Source organism: Tamandua tetradactyla, chromosome 3 (assembly GCF_023851605.1).
Source record: "Tamandua tetradactyla isolate mTamTet1 chromosome 3, mTamTet1.pri, whole genome shotgun sequence".
In the NCBI taxonomy this organism is placed as follows: domain Eukaryota; kingdom Metazoa; phylum Chordata; class Mammalia; order Pilosa; family Myrmecophagidae; genus Tamandua; species Tamandua tetradactyla.
In genome coordinates this window covers 2960997-2981470 of record NC_135329.1, presented here as the reverse complement: position 1 = coordinate 2981470, position 20474 = coordinate 2960997, and the positions used below count along the sequence as shown (strand labels likewise).

The 20474-nt window shown below is 43.2% G+C and overlaps 1 protein-coding gene across 1 annotated transcript; it reads left to right on the top strand.

Moving 5' to 3' along the window:
• The first annotated feature begins 49 nt into the window (after positions 1-49).
• On the top strand, positions 50-18595 carry TTC32 (tetratricopeptide repeat domain 32). Its single transcript, XM_077152156.1, has 3 exons — positions 50-284; positions 11905-12071; positions 12790-18595. Exons 1-3 carry the CDS (start codon positions 136-138, stop codon positions 12915-12917), a joined length of 444 nt encoding a protein of 147 aa, XP_077008271.1. The 5' UTR covers positions 50-135; the 3' UTR covers positions 12918-18595.
• The last annotated feature ends 1879 nt before the right edge of the window (positions 18596-20474 follow it).

The following is a 20474-nucleotide window of genomic DNA, read 5'->3' as shown; positions in this document are numbered from 1 at the left end:
ACGGCCCTGCGCATGCGTCGACCGGGTAGCCCGCGAGACGACGGGTCCTCGAACGGCACACACTTCCCGGCCGGGCTCGCGTCGAAGCTCGCGCTCGAGCTCAAGGCCGAGGGGCGGCCGTGGTTTGGCAGGCCCATGGAACGGCGGTCAGAGCAGGACAGCCGCGCAGCCCTGACCCTTGCCCACGCCCACTTCCAGAAGGGCGAGCTCGCGGACGCCGAGGCGCTGTACTCCGCGGTCCTTTCCGAGTGCGAGCGCGCAGCCTCCGGAGCGAGTGCCGGCAGGTAAGTATCGCGAGAAGTGGAGCCGCGTTCCGCCGCGGGGCGGGGGCGCCTGGGTCGGGAGCGGGCGGGGGGCGTCGGGGCTCGGCGAGTCCGATGCGAGGGCGGCGGAGTGGCGGGTCCGGCTACCGGCTGCGAGAAGCGCTGCCCCCGCGCGTGTCTGCGGGCGCTGGCCCGGCACAGCCGGTGTCCGTGTCCCGGCGCCCACCCGCCGACGCAGGCGCCGCTGGCGGGTCCGGCTTTCCCTGCCGTCGGGTGAGCCCGGGGCCTCCGCGACCCGGCGGGGAGGGTCCGGCACCGCGGGTCACGGCCCGGCGACCTTGAAAACGGTAGAACCTCCGCGGCGCACAGCGGTTCGCGTTGTCGGCTGGCCCAGACCCCGCAGCCGTCGCCGGCGCCCGGGGATGACCCGACGCGCCCTGGACGCCGGGGACTCAGGAAGACCACCGGTCGCCGGCGGTAGCGTGCAGGATCCAGTCCGTGTGGGAACGGAGCGCCCAGTGAAGCGTGGTGTTTAACTGTTTCGGCCTGTTTTTAGAAATTGGTTCCAATCAGGATGAGCGTCGGAGTTTTTCATGTGTAAGGTCTTCTCTTTGCGCTCTTGGGGTCTGTTGAAGAAACCGAGTCGTGTCCCGAGTTTCTCACGGGTTGGGGTTGCTGACCGCGTCCCTGGTCGCCTGCCTCTTGGTAGCTTGTGAGCTGGTTGGATCAGACTCACGTTCGGTGCGCTGCTGTCCGGTGGGCTTCTCGGGGCGTCAGCAGCCTCACCTGCCCACCGCGCTGGGCTGCCCCGGGGCGCAGTGCAGAGCGCGCTGCCAGGCCGGGGACCCGGGCTCCGCTCCGGTGCCTGCCCGTGCGAACGGAAACGCTCAAAAACAAAAAACCGACTTGCTTAAAGCGCCTCGAGTTTGTGCTTGATGTCATCAAGGCACAGCAAGGTGCTTGTGGATGGGTGTGGAGTGGCTCGGGCGAGCAGAGAAGGAACTGAGAAGGGTTGAATGAGCAACCGTCTTGACAGTTATGAGTTGCCTCCTCTCCCCTCCTCTCCCCTAAGGGTTTGACTTTTCCTGCATAGGATGCCAGCTTCTTGTTTGCGTGGGGCTCATGTAAACAGAAGGGGCTTGGCTCTCGCTGGAGCGGAGGCTGCCTCCCGTTGAAGCAGTGTTGGAGCACAGATGCATGGCGCGTGCCTTTCCTTGTCTGGGCGCCACCCAGAAGTGTCCTTGGCGCTCAGTCCCTCGGTCATGGCTTGCAGAGCAGAACTTTTCAAAAGTTGCAGTGGTAGTTCTCCGTACTTTGCGAACTTGGACTGAAGGAGACCCCTGGGCAGCAGTAGTTAGAGTCCCTGTCCTACATCTCAAGAATCAAGTAGTGTTTTTTTTAAAGTAAACTTTAATGTAGTCACCAATATAGAACACACAATTTTCCCTTTTAACCACATTTAAATGTACAATTCAGTATTAATTATATTTACAATATTGTGCTTCCACCACCAACATCCATTACTCCTCCTTTTTCATCATCTCGAATAGAGACTACTCATCAAATAAGTTAGAACCACCCCCCCCCCCGCCCTCCGCCAGAACCTACGAACCACCATCTGTCTCTATCAAATATGAAATTACTTCTTCGTATTTCATATAAGTGATAGGGTACAATGTCTGCCTTTTTGTGTCTGTCTGATTTCACTCAACGTCTATTCAAGGTCCATCCATGTTGTAGCATGCATCAGAATTTCATTCCTTTTTTTGGCTGAATAATATTCCAGTGTATGTATTTACCAGATTTTCTTTTTCCATTTATCTCCTTTGATGGATGTAGATTGCTTCCACCTTTTACCTATCCTGAATAATGTTGCTGTGAACAGTGGTCTGCAAATACCTGTTCAAGTCTCAGCTTTCTGTTCTTTTGAGTATTTACTAAGAAATGGGATTTACAGGTCATATAGTGTTTTAGTTTTCTAGCTGTGAAAGCAAATACCATGCAAAGAATTGGCTTAAGCAATGGGAATTTATTGGCTTACGATTTTGAGGCTAGAGGTCCAAAATCAAGGTATCAACAAGACAATGCTTTCTCCCAGAAGAATAGCATTCTGGGGCTGGTTGCTAGCAATCCTTTGTGATCCTTGGATTTTCTGTCACCTGGCAATGCACGTGGTGACCTCTCCTAGTTTCTCTCTTTTCTTCTGGGTTAAATGATTTTCTCCCATTCTCTAGCTTGTCTTTTCACTTTCTACATAATGTCCTGTGATGTACGGAAGTCTACAAAGTTCATTTCCTTTTCCTTTTGTTGCTCATGTTTTTGGTGTCGTATCTGAGAGATGATTACCAAATCCAGGCTTATGAAGACTCTCCCTATATTTCTTGTAGGAATTGTATGGTTTTAGCTCTCATGTTTAAGTCTTTGATTCATTTAGAGTTAATTTTTATATATGGTGTGAGGCAGGGTTAAATTTTGTTCTTTTGTGTGTGGATATGCAGTTTTCCCAACACCATTTGTTGAAAAGAATGCTCTTTCCCCTTTTAATGTACTTGTCAGCCTTGCTAGTAATCAATTGGCCATAGAAGTATGGGCTTACTTCTGAATTCTTAATTCTGTTTGATTGGTCTATGTGTCTTTATGCCAGTGCCACACTGTTTTGATTACTGTGGCTTTGTAGTAATTTTTGAATTTGGAAAGTGTGAGACCTTCAACTTTGTTCTTACTTTGCGATATTGATTGGGCTATTTGGTATCCCCTAGTGAGTCTACAAGAATTTGAGGATTGGCTTTTCAGTTTCTGCAAAAAAAAAAAAACCTCCAGGATTTTGATGGGTATTTTCTTGAACCTGTTGATAGCTTAGGGCTACATGCTTAGATTTGTTCCTAAGCATTTTTTTGTTTTTTGAGCTGTTGTGAATGGGATTTTTTTTAAATGACAATTTCAGGATATTCATCGGCGACATAGAGAAACACAACTGATTTCTTTTTTAATGTTTTTATTGAGAAATCGTCACACACATACAGTCCATACATGGTGTACAGTTAATGGCTCACAGTGTCATCACATAGTTGTGTATTCTTCACCATGATTGTTTTTAGAACATTTGCATTGGTCCAGAAAAAGAAGTAAAAAGAAAAAAAGAAAAATCTCATCCATCCCATATCCCTTACCCGTCTCTATCACTGACCACCAATATTTCAATCTACCCAATTTTTTACCCTTTATCCCCCCCATTATTTATTCATTTATTATCTTTTTTTTTACTCAAGTGTCCATACCTTGGATAAAAGGAGCATCAGATACAGGGTTTTCACAGACAGTCACGTTGTAAGAGCTATGTCGTTATACAATCGTTTTCATGAATCAAGGCTACTGGAACACAGTTCTACAGTTTCAGGTACTTCACTCCAGCCACTCCAGTACACCATAAACTAAAGAGGGATATCTATATAATGCATAAGAGTAATCTCCAGGATAACATCTCAACTTTGTTTGAAATCTCTTAAACACTGAAATTTTGTCTAATTTCTCACTTCCCCCTTTTAGTCAAGAAGGCTTTCTCAATTCCTGAGAGATTGCCTGGTCCTGGTTCATCCTGAGAGTTCTGTCCCATGTTTCCAGTGAGATTTGCACCCCTGGGAGTCATGTCCCACTTAGAGGGGAGGGCAGTGAGTTCACCTGCTGAGTTAGCTTAGAGAGAGAGGCCACATCTGAGCAACAAAAGAGATTCTCTGGGGGTGACTCTTAGGCCTGATTTTAAGTAGGCTTAGCCTGTCCTTTGCAGGAATAAGTTACATAGGGGTGAACCCCAAGATTGAGGGCTCATCTTGTTTATTTGGTTGTCTCCACTGCTTGCGAGAGTATCAGAAATTCTCCAAATGGGAAAGTTAAATATTTCCTCCTTTCTCCCAAGTCCCCAAGGGGACTTTGCAAATACTTCCTTATTCACTGCCCAGATTACTCTGGGATATATCAGGGCATCACACTAACCTGGAAAAACCAACAAGATCTCATGCCCTATTCAAGATCCCATGTACTTAATGTACTTAGAATTAAACTGACCATACAAATTAAATTAGGTAATGCGTTACCCAAAATATAAATTTTACAACAAATAAACATCTCTCCCTTTGGTCTCTGAAGTTTAAGTTTTAAAATATGAACCATATCATCCTTTATCCTATATTCTGATTTACCTTATGTATTAGTTAAGTTTCTCTAGATAAACAGAATCAACAGGGAACACTTGCAAATATAAAATTTATAAAACTGTCTCACGTGACCACAGGAACGCAGAGTCCAAATCCACAGGGCAGGCTGTGAAGCCGACCACTCTGATGGAGGGTCTGGATGAACTCCACAGGAGAGGCTCACCAGCCAAGCAGGAATGGGGCCTGTCTCCTCTGAGTCCTCCTTAAAAGGCTTCTGGTGATTAGATTTAGCATCACTAATTGTAGAAGACACTCCCCTTTGGCTGATTACAAATGAAATCAGCTGTGGATGCAGCTGACGTGATCATGACCTAATCCTATGAAATGTCCTCATTGCAACAGACAGGCCAGTAATTGCCCAATCAGATAAACAGCTACCACAACTTGGCCGAGTTGACACATGTCCCTAACCATGACACCCTAGTCCTATCCAGATCAGCTTCATTCATATCTCCTGTTGAAGTCTGATCGCTTTTTCAGCTTTTTAAAAGGTTCCTGTTTGGGGTTGTGCTGACTTTCATAGCTTCAGTGGTCTAACTCTGAGTCTTATGTGTCACATAAATACCTGAAGTTTCTGGGAATGACTAGGTTATAAACAATTAGCTCAGCATCTCAGAATTTAGAAATAACAGTTATAATTCCTGAATATATGTAACTGCTTTAAGAGCTTACATTCGAGGACCCTTTACAATCAGCCCCAACCTGATAACCCGTGCTCTCAACTTCAGTTTACCAAGTTTTTATGTTATGGTTAGTCCATATGAGTTTCAGGCATGATAAAATTTGTCTTTTGTTCCTGACGTTTCATTCAGCATACAGTCCTTAAGGTTCATTCACCTAGTTGCATGTCTCACAACTTCATTCCTTCTTGTTCATAGTCCTTCGAATGTATTCCCCAGTTCCTCTTCCTTCGCTCACTGGTTGTCCCCTTAGGCCACCTCCATCCATGGTGTATTGGGAACACTGCCCCGTAAGCACCAGTGTGCAGATGTCCATTTGGAAACACAACTGATTTTTATGTGTTAATGCTGTAGCCTGCCACTTTGCTGGATTGTCTGTCAGTTCTAGTAGTTTTCTCGTGGAAGCCTTTGGGAAAAGTAGATGTCTTGGTCTTGTTCCTGACCTCAAAGGGAAGACCTTCAGCCTTTTGCTACGGAACCTAGTGTTAGCTGTGGGTTTTTCACATATGCCCTTTATCATAAGAAAGTTACCCTCTATTCTTATTTTTCTGTTTTTTTTTTTAAATCATGAAAGGGTGTTGGATTTTGTCAAAAGCCCCATCTGTATCAACTGAGATGATCATGTGATTTTTTTCCCTTTATTTTGCTAGCGTGGTATATTCATCGATTGGTTTTTATATGTTGACCACTCTTGCATTACTAGTTTAAATCCAGCTTGGTCATGGGGTATAGTTTTTTAAAGATGCTGTTGGATTTGATTTGCATGTACTTTAGTAAGGATTTTTTCATTAATGTTCATAAGGGAAATCGGCCTATAATTTTCTTTTCTTGTGATGTTTTTATCTGGCTTAAGTTTTAGGGTGATGTTTGCTTCATAAAATGAATTAAGAGTTCCCTCCTCTTCAAGTATTTGAAAAAGTTTGATAAGGATTGCTCTTATTTTTTCTTTAAATGTTTGGTAGAATTCACCAGTAACGTCATCTGGTCTTGGCTTTTCTTTGTTGGGAGGTTTTGATTACTTGATTCAATTTTTTGTTATAGATCTGTTGAGACCTTCCATTTCTACGTGAGTCTGTTTAGTAAAATTGTGTGTTTTTAGGAATTTGTTAATTTCCTCTACATTATCTAATTTGTTAGCACCCAGTTTGTTTTAGTTTGTTAAGCTCTTAGAATGCAATATACCAGAACGGAACAGCGTTTTAAAAAGGAATGTGGGGGCGGGCCGCGGTGGCTCAGCGGGCAAAGTGCTTGCCTGCCATGCCGGAGGACCTCGGTTCGATTCCCGGCCCCAGCCCATGTAAAAAACAAACAAACAAACAAAATACAATAAAACAAGAAAATGTTTAAAGATGTTTCCCTTTCTTCCTTCCTTCCTTCCTTCTCTCTGTCTTTCCTTCCCTTCCTCCCTCTTAAAAAAAAAAAAAAAAAAAAAAAAAAAAAAAAGGAATGTGGTAAGTTGCAAGTTTACAGTTCTAAGCCTATACATATGTCCAAGTTAAGGCATCCAGGGAAGGATACCATAATTCAAGGAAGGCTGATGCATCTGGAACACCTCTGTCAGCTGGGCAGTCACGTGGCTGGCATCTTCTGGTCCCTTGCTCCTGGGCTCCGTTGCCTTCAGCCCCTGTTCCTGTTGAGGTTCCTCACTGCTTCTCAAGGGCTGGCTTTCATCTCTTGGCTTCCTTGGCTCTCTCCAGTTTCTGGCTTGCTTACCATCTCATGGTGACATCTGTTGGACTCCAAGCAGCTCCAAACATCCGTGTCTCTGTCCTCTGCCTGCCAGCTCTGCTCTGAAGTTTGTCAGCTCTCTCTGTAGGCTCTGGCTTTCTCCAATATGTTTCCTCTTTTAAAGACCTTCAGTAAACTAATCGAGATCCACCTGGAATGGTGGATCTCCATCTAATCAAAAAGTCACAGCCACAATTGGGTTTGCCACTTGTCAATGGAGATAATCTAATAAGAAATTTCAACCCTGTAATATTGAATCAGGATTAAAAGAAACAGCTAGCTCCCACAAGATTGGATCAGGATTAAAACATGGCTTTACTGGAATACAAAATAGATTCAAACCAGCACACAGTTGTTTGTAGTATTCTCTCATAATCCTTTTAATTTCTGTAAGATCAGTTGTAATGTGTCCCCCCTTTCCTTTTTAGATTTTAGTTATTATGTGTTCTCCCCCTCCCTTCGCCTCCCACCTTCCTCTCTCTTTCATTAGTCTGACTAACGGCTTATAAATTTTATTGATCTTTTCAAAGAACCAACTTTTGGTTTCATTGATTCTATTGTTTTTCTATTCTCTATTCATTTATCTCCACTGTAATCTTTATTATTTATTTCCTCCTTCTTACTTTAGGTTTATTTGCTCTTATTTTTTAGTTCCTCCAGATGTGAAGTAAGGTTATTGACTCGATATCTTTTTCCTTTATAATTAAAGCATACGCAGCTAGAAGTTTTCCTCTGAGCTCTGCCTTCTCTATATCCCATAAGTTTTGGTATGTTGCATTTTCATTTGTCTCAGGGTATCTTAATTTCCCCTGTTATTTCTTCTTTGACCATTGATAGTTTAAGGCTGTGTTCATTTAATTCCCACATTGTTTTAGTTTCCCAGTTGCTACAAAAACAACAACAACAACAACAAACATACAATGGGTTGGCTTAAACAATGGGACTTTACTGGTTCACAGTTTCAGAAGCTGGAAGGCTTGCTTCCTCCCAGGATCAGTAGCTTCTGGCCAGATGGCAGTCTTTGGATTTCCTTGGCTTTTCTGTCACATGGCAGTGCATGTGGTGGTGCCTTCTCCTTTCTCTTCCAGGTTCCATTGACTTCCAGCTTCTGGCTGCTCCCTGTGGCTTCTCCTTCCTTGTCCAGTTGCCTTTGCTTAGGGAGTCCAGCCATACCAGGTAAAGACCCACACCTTAACTAATAACGTCTTCAGAGGCCCTGTTTACATGTGAGTGTACATCTGCAGGACCGGGGTTGGTTCCTGAATATGTCTTTTGAGGGGCACATGATTCAGTCCCCAACACGCATCTTTATAAATTTTCCAGTTTTCCTTCTGTTATTGATTTCTGGGTTCATTCCATTTTGGTTGGAGTAGATACTTTGAATAATTGCATTCTTTTTAGGTTTGCTGAGGCTTGTTTTGTGACCTAACATGTGCTCTGTCCTGGAGAATGATTCATGGCCCTTGAGAAGGATGTGTACTCTGCTATTCTTGGACCCAGTACTCTGAGCATGTCTGTTAGGTTGCGTTCGTTTGCAGTATTGTTCAAGTTCTCTGTTGCCTTGTTGATCTTCTGTCTAAATGGGCTATCTGTTGATGAGAGTGGTGTATTGAAGTCTTGAACTGTTATTGTAGAAATGTTTTGTTTCTCTCTTCAGTTTTGTCAATGTTTGCCTCACGTATTTTAGGGCTCTCTGAATAGGTTCATATGTTTATAATATCTTCTTGTTGTATTGACCCTTTAATTAATATATAATTTATCCTTTATCTCTTGTAATAGCTTTTGACCCAAAGTCTGTTTTATGCTGCATTAGTATAGCTACTCCAGCTCTCTTTTGGTTTCTGTTTGCATGGGATATTTTTTTCCGTCCTTTCACTTTCAACCTATTTGTGTCTTTTGGTCTAAAAATGTATTTCTTTAAGTAACCATATAGTTGGATTATGCTTTTATCCATGCTGCCAATTTGTGTCTTTGGATCCGAGCTTAATCCATTTACATTGCATGTGACTACTGCTAAGGCAGGACTTACTTCAGCTTTTTTGTCCTTTTTTTCTTTTTTTTTTTTTTTACATGGGCAGGCACTGGGAATTGAACCTGGGCCCTCTGGCATGGCAGGCAAGCACTCTTACCTGCTGAGCCACCGTGGCCTGCCCTGTCCTTTTTTTCTTATACATCTTATCTTTTTTATCCCTCTTTTCTTCATTGTGTATAGTTGATACCTTTCTCATTTCCATATCTGTTCGTATTTTAAAAACTTTCTTTGTAGTTAGCGCAGGGTTTGTACCAAGCATCATAAATTTATAATCTAATTTGAAGTGATACCAAGTTTACTTCAATAAGTCTTAATTAATTTACTGTCTCTGTTCCTTTACCCCTCTGTTTTCCCTCTTTATGTTGTTTTTGTCACACCTTATTTCTTTATATTCTGTGTGCCCATGGAAATATGATTATTTCTTATTCAGCTGTATTCTAAATCTTACGGGAAATACAGAGTAGCGTTACATACTAAGATACACTTCTTCCACTGATTTCTGAAAAATCAATGTTTAATCTTATTCAAGTTCCCTTGTACAAGACAAATTGCTTTTCTCTTGCTGTTTTCAGAATTCTCTCTTTATCTTTGGATGTGACATTTTGATTATATGTCTCAGTGGAGGAGTTGTGAGAAGCTTAATGGAGAAGGCCTAGAATGCTTTGAAGAGACTGTTGGTAGAAATGTGGACTCTAAAGATACCTCTGATGAGGCTCTAGACAGAGATGAGGCCCGTGTTATTAGAGACTGGAAGGAAGGTGATCCTTGTTTTAAAATGGCAGATAATCTGACAAAGTTGACTAATGGCTTTGGCTGGAAGGCAGATTGTAAAAGCCATGAACTTGGGTATTTAGCAGAGGAGATCTCCAAATTAAGTGTCAAAAGTGCAGCCTGGTTTCTCCTTGCAGCTTATAGTGAAATGCGACAGGAAAGAGATAAGCTGAAAACTGTACTCTTGAAAAAAAACCAGAAATTGAGGTCCTGGAAACTTCAGGGCCTACAGAAAGGGAGACTCTAGAATATGTTGCCCTGTATGTGAATTTAACCAAATGTGGAACCAGCCAGCCATTTCAGAGAAAGTCAGGATCGGACATGGAGTTATCCAGGAAGGATTTGTGGAAACTCCTTATGTCTGAAGGGCATGATATGAGGCTACTGCATAGAAAGCCGATGAGAGTGCTGTGGGACCTGTATAAACAGAGCTGCTGCCATTCTGGACTGGGAGATTCAGAGAGAGCAGAGAATGCTGCAGCACCACGAAGCAGAGAGTCCACCACACAGTGACCTTTGGAGATGAAGAAGGAAAACGCCTCCCGGGGAGCTTCATGAACCGGAAGCCAGGAGAGAAAGCTAGCAGATGACACTGTATTCGCCATGTGCCCTTCCAGCCGAGAGAGAAGCCCTGACTGTGTTCGCCATGTGCCTTCTCACTTGAGAAAGAAGACCTGAACTTCATCAGCCTTCTTGAACCAAGGTATCTTTCCCTGGATGCCTTTGATTGGACATTTCTATAGACTTGTTTTAATTGGGACATTTTCTCGGCCTTAGAACTGTAAACTAGGAACTCATTAAATTCCCCTTGTTAAAAGCTATTCCGTTTCTGGTATATTGCATTCCAGCTGCTAGCAAACTAGAACACTCAGAATGGGTCTATTTGGGTTTATTCTGTTCGGAGTTTGTTGGGCTTCTTGAATGTGTATATGCTTGTCTTTTGTCAATTTTAGGATAACTTTGGCCATTATTTATTCAAATATTCTATCTGCTTCTTGTTCTTCTTCTTTTGGTATATTGTATGCTTTCTCAAATCAGCTGTTGAATGCCTTTATTCATTAATATCAATGAGCTAAAAGAAAACGTGGTCATAGAACTAAAGGAAATCAAGAAGACAATGTGTGGGGCGGGCCATGGTGGCTCAGCAGGTAAGAATGCTTGCCTGCCATGCCTGAGGACCCGGGTTCGATTCCCGGTGCCTGCCCATGTAAAAAAAAAAAAAAGAAGACAATGTGTGAACAACAAAAAAGAGGAATTAGAAAATGTTTATGTATTTCCTGTAAGACTTTATCTTGATGACATATCGGAAGTAACTTTCAATAACACCGACCACAGTGACAAATAGTTTTGAGAACTACACTTTGCACTGTGGTGTGTAAAGGAGAAATGACAGCTGAGCTTAAGTTGTACCATCTCTGGTTTGATTCACATTTGAGAGTCTCTGGGAAGAAAGGAAGAGCCAGATTGGCTCTGATGCAGAGAACTAAGACGTTCCTCTCTGCAGAGGAGCGTGCAGGGGCCCTGAGGGCTGCGGCCTGTTGACCTTGTGCGGGGTTAGAGCTGCCTGGGGCTCACTCTGTCCCAGAGAGGATGTGCACTCACAGCTCCTGGGGCAGCCTCTGGGGCTCCTCAGATGGGGAGCTGATTCTAGGGTCCCACCCAGTCTCCAGCAGGGAGGCCGCCTGGCATCGGGGAGGACCCTGGATCAGACGGAGAAGGCAGCTCCATCCCCAAGGAGCACTCCCTGGAGTTAACTTGTATTTCTTTTTGGTGGAAAGTGGTTTCACAGCTCATTGTTCTAAGATTACTTAAAAGTGTAAGAATGAAAGTGACTTCGTGGCTTGTCCACAGCAAACTTGAACTTTGGGCTGGTTTTCCCTCCTTGCTCATCATGTATCTGATCTGTCTTCTTTGCCCTGCTGGCGTGTGCTTAGAATTTTGATAATACTTGGCAAAACAAGTCAGCAGTGAACGGGGCTTTGAACACATTGTGAAATTTACGAGCTTCACAGATTGATGCTGTAGTGCTGTAACCCTACGAAAGTAGTGTGGTTAAACGAGATTTGATTCCTTCAGCATTTTGTTTCTTCAGCTTGCTGTTTCAGTGTAGATGCTCCATATTAGAAGCTATGAAGTTTGATAATTCCTAAAGGAGAATGAAAGTGGAAACGAGAGGAGTTTGGTAATACAGTGTTTTTAATGTGAACTTTTGTTTAAAGCAAATGCAGCCCTGAGGATTTGGCTACTGCATATAACAACAGGGGGCAAATCAAGTACCTCAGGGTGGATTTTTACGAAGCCATGGATGACTACACGTCTGCCATAGAAGTCCAACCCAATTTTGAAGTTCCATATTACAACAGAGGGCTGATACTGTATAGGCTGGGTAAGATTTTTTCTTTGTCCCTGACTATATTACTTCAGGGCTTTCTTAAATGTTAGAATACAAATCGTCAAATCTTATAGCTATGTGAGATTGAGGGCATAGGGGAAGCTCGCAGCGTCTCTTTTGGGGTTTCAGGAGGCATTATGCACCACAGCAGAGCTCCAGGTGGGAACTGGGCCTGGCGCCAGTGTGGGGGTGACCCCGTTACTGTGTGCCTGTGCGTCCCCAACCGCGAAAGGAGGGTAATGCTGATTATCACCTGGGAAGCTTTTCTGAGTTAAGATCTTTACAGACACATGAGACTACAGAGTGAAGGGTTTTAGGTCCTTGGATTAAAGGGACTTTCGGTGCTATTTCCTTCTTGAAGGGTTAAGAAGAAAATTTTGTATTTCTTAATTTTACTGCAACTACGTAAACTGGGTGATAAAAATTTTCCTTCACATTTTATGATGACTTATGCTATTACTTTGTGGCATGTGTTAAATCTCAATAAATAAACCCATAACTGATTTCAGGTGTATTCTATAAGGGTACACTAAATTACTTTGTTATACCCATTCCTGTATTATTATTAAGAGAAAAAATACTCCTTTGGTAGCAGTGGTTGAAAGCTCAGTAAATATAAAATCAAAAGTATGTGTATCCAAACTTTGCTATGAATACTATATAGAAATACTCAATTTTTTTTCTCTTTTCTAATTTTTTGATTTTGGTACAGGATATTTTGACGAGGCTTTGGAAGATTTCAAGAAGGTATTAGATTTAAATCCTGGATTTCAAGATGCTGCGTTGAGCTTAAAACAGACTATTCTAGACAAAGAAGAAAAACAAAGAAGAAGTTATTGAACATTTTAACTTAATTGAAATAGTAACTGATAAAGCTGGCATTTAATCATCATTAATTTAAAATAGACATTGAACTATTTTGATTTATATTTAAGGTAAAGAAATCGATGCATTAGCACTGAAAGTTAAATAGTGTTTATCAGGTAGGTTCAGATTGAGAACATATATTGAATAGGTATGCTTTCTGTAAAGTGTAACTATATAATATCAATGTATAATTGTATGTCATTACAGTATAATACTTAAAGAAATGTGAAGTATTTTCTTCTGTAAAATGATTTTTTTTGCTATTTTTATTCCCAACCTTTTATTTTAAAAATTGCATATCTACAGAAAAGTTTAAAGAATAACAGAGAAACATCTTTACTCTTCAATTCCCCAGTTAACATCGTGCCACATTTGCTTCTTCTGTATATTTAAATATACAACTTTTTTTTGCAGAACCATTTGAAAGTTGTAGATATCACAGTACTTCACCTCTAAATATTTCAGTCTGCATCTCCTAAGAATAAAAACATTCTCCTTTATAACCACAATACCATTATGATAGCTAATAAAATTAATAATTCACCCCCTGTTCAAATTTCCCTTTGCTTCCCAAATGTTTTGTGTAGGTTTTTATTTCTGAATCTAGAGCCAAATACGTTTCATTGCATTTTGTTGTTATGTCTCTTTGAGTTCTCTTAATCTAGTATAGTTCCCCTGCCAATTTCCTCCCTGACATTTGCTTTGAGAGCAAAGATGTTTATATAGCTAGAGAGACAAAACATTTGGGCTTAAAAATAAATTCATGAGAGCAATTTAAAAACGTTCCGCTTATACTTGATTTCAATACTAGACCTATGTCTCTGGATAATGAAAACAATTATCATCAACATTTACTGAATACTTAGGATAAGCCAGGCACTTTACATAATAAATTAGGGGTAGGGTAGGGGTGGAGTGAGAGGTGCATTGATGAAGAGCATTTAGTAAATACAAGGCTTTAACAAAGTCTATTTTATTTGGTTGCTGCCAACACACTTAATGATCAGACTATCACAAATTGGCAAGAGCTCAAAAGGGAAAATGCCAAAGTCTGCCACCCATCACATTTTTAAATTTTTATTCTTATAATATGGCTTTCAAACATACAAATCCTGTATCTTGGCATCTCCCAAAGTAGTTTATTACTGCTGTGGAAAACTATTTTGGTGTGAAAATGACCCTAATCAGGAGAAAGGAAAGTTTGCCTCGTGTCTCTTGAGGAAACTGCTGCCTTCTCAGATGTGGTCACCATCATCAAACTTAACTTTTTTTTTTGCGGAAGTGGTCTCATGAAGCAGAAAAAGTAATTGCCTTGTTTGTAGTTCATAAATAATGTCTAGTATGATACACAAAGAATTGGGGCTGCAGGTATATGAATATTAAGAGGAAATTAATTTTGAGTGTTTGGAAACTAAAGTCTGTCAGTACGATGGTGGCTCAGTGGCAGGATTCTTGCCTGCCATTCCAGAGGCCCGGGTTTGAATCCTGCTGCCTGCCATGGGGGAAAAAAGTTTGTTTTTAGAACTATATACATTTTCCAAGATGACCTACCTTTCCATTTGTTGGAAATATCTTTAAAGGAACTTATAAAGTTGCATTAAAATGTAGAAAAATCCTTATTAAGAAAACAAAAAACGGAACATTTCTCTAAGTCCCTAGACCTTGGGAGAGTTTAATTTAAAGGTGTTTTACCCAGAAAATCAAATACTTAAATAACTTTACTTTCCTTTGGCACACATTCTCTTTTTCTTACTTTTGACTGGAGTCAGATGTAACATGGAAAAGGAAAAAAATCTTGTTAAAAAATTTTAGTTGGCATTGGATTTTATTATTCAAAAATTTTTTGTCATTTACCAGAAGACAAAAACAAACATAAAAAACAGACTATATTTCCAAATCATCGCTGCTGATTAGGGATTCAGTCACTTATTTTTCTTTCATCTTAAGTTACTTGAAATAACTAAAGAGTAATGCATTTTCCTCATTTATTTTCTTCAAAACTTTAAGTGTTCTACACATTCAGATTCTAAACTTCCAGTTGACTAAATAATACCCCTTGCTGTATGCTGCAAGGGTCTTCTTTTATGTTCATTATATTCATATTTTCCACGTTTCAACACCCAGTGAGCCTTTTTTCTGTTTAAAAATACAAAAACTATATTGAATTTATTTTTCTCTGCAAAAACAAAGCAGTAAAGAATTTTGGTTTGATATAAAGTTTGCCTTTCACAAAGTAAAGTAAGATTGAATAAATGGATGTAAGTTGCTTTGGAATCTAGAAAATTGCCCCTTTCATACTAGCTGAAAAGCATGGAGCTATTTATATTTGCTGAAACCTAGAGCTGAATGAAGTCTGTGGACTTGCTTTAAGGTAGCAAACTGTGGTCCAGCTGGTGAAATAGCAAACTTAATTTCCAAGTCAACTTTTAGTTATCTATTTGCCCTTTTCCATATTTTTCTTGCTTTTTTTTCCTTTTGACTGGCCTCTACCTTCTCAACCCTGTACACAGTCTTGCCTCACTGCCATTTTGCATGTCTTAGATCCTCCTCGTGGACAATGTATTTCAAACCGGCGACTCAATGCAAATCAAATCAATATTTATTCTGATACTATCATCAATATCTCTATTTCTGTCAGGTTCAGCCCCCTTAAAAATGTAACTGGGTTTCAAATATGAAATTTATCCCTTGCTTACAACTTTAATTTATTCCTGTAAACCTGTCTGCTAAGTGAAAAGCCATTAAATGAAAAAATATTTCCATTAATTTTAATTGGGAAAGTTATTAATTCCATTTTAGTTCATTTGCAAGTAAATAAGTTTATATATAAACTGTAATAGCATGAAGGTTTATGGAATTCATTTTTTTCTTTGCAGCACTTTATAAAAAAGCTTTATTGAGATATATAATTCATGTATCATAGTTCATTTAAAATATAAAATTCAATGTTTTAGAAATTCTATTCACAGAGTTTCTGCTTCATTTTTAAGACCAATTTTTCAAGCTTTTTGGGTCTTATGGTCTTGCATACAAACTGCACCTACTAGTAAAGTTACAGCACAGAAAATGCCCTTAGGTGAACTAAAGGCAGAACATAAGATGCTTGGAAACATGGTAGTAGCTCCCTCCCCAGCTGACTGAAGAGTCGCTCATACTTGTGTTGTGATCATTTCAGACTACAGACGTGTGTTGAGTAAACTGGAGGGGATGCCTGCCTGAAAGAATGATGCTGAAATACCACTTCTTACAGGATAGTTATTTAACCTTGGGTGAATGGGTTATTAAAAACAAAGCAAAACTGATCGTTCTCAAAAATGTGGCACAGCTTTTCAAGACCTAGTGAAAAGCTAACAGTTGCTGTGTGAGCTAAATGTGTAATTTTTGGTGAGCTTCTACATTTCTCAAAAACATGGCAATAAATTATGGGGAAGGATTTAAAATGGTATTTATGTAGCCTCTTATAACTTCCTAGTAAAACGGCCCTGAAGACTCAGAAAACAGAATCACCTCAAAGTAGGGCTTACTGTGAGTCTGTTGCCAAAATCTGGTAAGTAGTGCCATTAACCAAAAGGCTAACTGTTCTGAATTTTAAAATGGATTGCACTGCCAGAATTAGTACTATCTACCCACGAGACAGTAGGTGGGAAGACAACAGGGAGATACTACAAGAGAAGAGGGGTGAGAAACGGAATGATACCAAGGAAATGGGAGTGCAGGGCAGAATTAAAATCCATAGTGGTAGAGATGAAAAGTGAAATTTATGCTGCATAAAATCAGTTGAGTAATAAAGAGAACACTTTTAAGTCTTGAGAGGCAAAGATAAAGGATGAGATAAAAATGATGAAAGAAGTCTTCCTAGGGTAAAAACAGAAGTGAAATAAGGGCAGTAATCAAAGACTTAGAGTCCTATGTCCATATAGTGGGAAAAATAGAAAGAAAGAAAAAAACCAGGTTCTAAGAGCATAGCAGAAGAATTTGTAGCATAAAAGCGTGTGCACAACAGGGCGTTGATGAGAGTCTCATTTTTTACCTAGGAGGAAGCTGAGGCTCAGAAATTCAGTAACTTGTCCAGAGTTATGTCTAAAATCCTCGTAAATGTTTGAAACTCCAGTTAGCATCACCTGATTTTTTGTTGTTGTTGGCTAGCATCAACTTAAAGCTAAATTGATTTATAGATTTCTATTTTTGTCTTGAGCCAAAATTAAAATTACTCATAAAATAAAATGTTTTAGTACCCATCAAGGGTGACTATCAAAGATGTTAAAATACATTTAGTTTTTATAATGGAGCATCATTGCAATTCTAGAATTGCCTGTTGGCTATTTCCCTGTCTGATTGAAATCAGACACAAAAGATGTTAAAAAGCAGATTAAATATTAAGAGGAAACTCTCCAAACCACAGCTGCCAATATATATATTTGTATTTGCTAAGAAAAAGTGTTTATAAGGCAAAAGAAGGATTGCATATCCTTTCTGTGTCATACTGGTGGATCTGCCATGGACTATTCAATTTTCTTGGGTATACCCTTTACTTTCCATTTTGCTTGATTAGGTCCTGGACTCTGAGGCTGCATAGAGATTGTAAATTTTTGCCCAATGAGAGGCAAATGATTTCTATCTAGTAGAAAAGGTTATAGTTTTATCGCCCTGTTGGACATTAACCAGGTTTTTTTTAATCTAACCTAACAATTGTATTCCCACATTCTTTCTTATTGACTATAAAGACTTGGCTACTGATTGGCTCTTTTACCATCCTGCTGGTTCCCTCAGTACTGAGTTAAGTAAACGCTTTTCATTTGTTCATTCTGTATTTTTATGAGAATATAAATTTTAAAAGTTTATACTTTGACCCATCTTCTAATGAAAACATAAAAGAGGAATGTTTTTAACAGTTTATCATTATAGAGTCACTTATTTTTTGCAGAAAAAGGAGAGAAGGGACTGATAAGTTTCTATTTTTCTGTTGCCTATTTCTTTAAATAATTCAACAATTCATGTTTGGATTATAAGGAAATGTTAAGAAAGGCTTTCACCTTAAATTAAAAAAAAATTTTTTTTCTCCTTGCCCACCTCATACACCTGTAATAAGTATGCTGTTTTAAAGTAGCAAACAGTACAAAAGAATATGATATAAAAAGTGCATGTTTCCCCATTAAAGGCCTCCTGGTTCTCACTGCCTAGGTGTAAGTGCTGCTAAGTTGTATCTGTCCTTCCAGGTCTTTTTCTATGTACAGATTCCAGTGGAGTTATGCGACACATACACTGTGTTATCTTGGACATTTTTCTAGGTAACGGCATAGAAATTTACCTCATTCTGTTTAGATTCATAGTTTTTAAAAGCTTTATTTAAAACGCTTGCCAATTTTCAGTTATAAAATTAATACATGCATATGGTAATAAAAATGAAGGCAGTACAGCTCTGCCGCTGCCTCCACATTCCCCCCAGAGGTGACCGACTTAACAGGACTAGAACAGGGCGTTACAAGGCTCGGTCTCTGCTCCCTGCCAGCCACAGGTGTGTGTGTGTGTGTGTGTGTGTGCGCGCGTGTGTATTTACTTGTGTTCACTACCTTTGTGACTGTGCTAGGCAGTTTTGACTAGTATGTATTGAGAATGTCTCTGAAGACTTCCTTTTGGCATCATACTTATTTGAATCCACTTGAGACTGGAGTTGTTTCAGCTCAGCCTGTCCTCGCTGCAGCCTGCGCCTCCTGAAGACTGCGCTGCCCTGACTGCGCCCCCCAGACCCCCTTCGTCCACCCATCAGCAAGCACGGGCCCGGGTTCCGGAGCCCGTCACCGCCCGGAGCCCGTCACTGCCCGGAGCCCCTCACCTCCAGTAGCCCGTCACCGCCCGGAGCCCCTCACCTTCTGGAGCCCTTCACCTCCCGGATCCCAGAGCCCGTCACCTCCTGGAGCCCGTCACCTCCCGGATCCCGGAGCCCCTCACCTCCCGGAGCCCCTCACCTCCCGGAGCCCGTCACCTCCCGGAGCCCGTCACCTTCTGGAGCCCGTCACCTCCCGGAGCCCATCACCTTCTGGAGCCCGTCACCTCCCGGAGCCCGTCACCTCCCGGATCCCGGAGCCCCTCACCTCCCGGAGCCCCTCACCTCCCGGATCCTGGAGCCCGTCACCTTCTGGAGCCCGTCACCTCCCGGATCCCAGAGCCCCTCACCTCCCGGAGCCCATCACCGCCCGGAGCCCCTCACCTCCAGTAGCCCGTCACCGCCCGGAGCCCGTCACCTCCCGGAGCCCCTCACCTCCCAGAGCCCGTCACCTCCCGGAGCCCGTCACCTTCTGGAGCCCGTCACCTCCCGGAGCCCGTCACCTTCCGGATCCCGGAGCCCCTCACCTCCCGGAGCCCTTCACCTCCAGGAGCCCGTCACAGCCCGGAGCCCGTCACCTTCCGGATCCCGGAGCCCCTCACCTCCCGGAGCCCCTCACCTCCTGGAGCCCGTCACCTCCCGGAGCCCGGATCCCGTCACCTCCTGGAGCCCCTCACCTCCTGGAGCCCTCACCTCCTGGAGCCCTCACGGCCCGGAGCCCTCACCTCCTGGAGCCCTCACGGCCCGGAGCCCTCACCTCCCGGAGCCCATCACCGCCCGGAGCCCTCACCTCCCGGAGCCCTCACCTCCTGGAGCCCTCACGGCCCGGAGCCCTCACCTCCCGGAGCCCATCACCGCCCGGAGCCCATCACCGCCCGGAGCCCTCACCTCCCAGAGCCCATCACCGCCCGGAGCCCCTCACCTCCCGGAGCCCTCACCTCCCGGAGCCCCTCACCTCCAGGAGCCCGTCACCACCCGGAGCCCGTCACCTTCCGGATCCCGGAGCCCCTCACCTCCCGGAGCCCCTCACCTCCCAGAGCCCATCACCTCCCGGAGCCCGTCACCTTCTGGAGCCCGTCACCTCCCGGATCCTGGAGCCCCTCACCTCCCGGAGCCCCTCACCTCCCGGAGCCCCTCACCTCCAGGAGCCTGTCACCACCCGGAGCCCGTCACCTTCCGGATCCCGGAGCCCCTCACCTCCCGGAGCCCCTCACCTCCCAGAGCCCATCACCTCCCGGAGCCCGTCACCTTCTGGAGCCCGTCACCTCCCGGATCCCGGAGCCCCTCACCTCCCGGAGCCCCTCACCTCCAGGAGCCTGTCACCTCCCGGAGCCCGGATCCCGTCACCTCCTGGAGCCCCTCACCTCCCGGAGCCCTCACCTCCTGGAGCCCTCGGAGCCCATCACCGCCCGGAGCCCATCACCACTGCACCTGCACCGCCCCAGGCCCAGGGAGCCCCCTCCCCTGGGCCACTAAGTGTCCCCGGCACAGCATTCCCACCTGCGGCAGGCTGCGCGGGGCAGGGGGTCTGGTCTGGTGTGGTCACTGCCGCCTTGTCGGCACCCAGGGCGGTGTGGCAGGCGGAGGCCCTGGGCACTGGGTGAGTCAGTGGGATGGGCTCCGCTGACTGCCTTGTGGTTTCCACCTGGCATTGCGGGTCGGGACGGAGTGGGCAGTGTCGGGGCCCTCCCTTCTCCACCGACTCT

Excerpts from the sequence above, each read along its gene's own strand:
- TTC32 (XM_077152156.1), top strand. The coding sequence starts at position 136 with ATGGAACGGCGGTCAGAGCAGGACAGCCGCGCAGCCCTGACCCTTGCC. Across the intron at positions 285-11,904 it reads TCCGGAGCGAGTGCCGGCAG|CAAATGCAGCCCTGAGGATT; the intron begins GTAAGTATCGCG and ends TTTTGTTTAAAG. Across the intron at positions 12,072-12,789 it reads GCTGATACTGTATAGGCTGG|GATATTTTGACGAGGCTTTG; the intron begins GTAAGATTTTTT and ends ATTTTGGTACAG.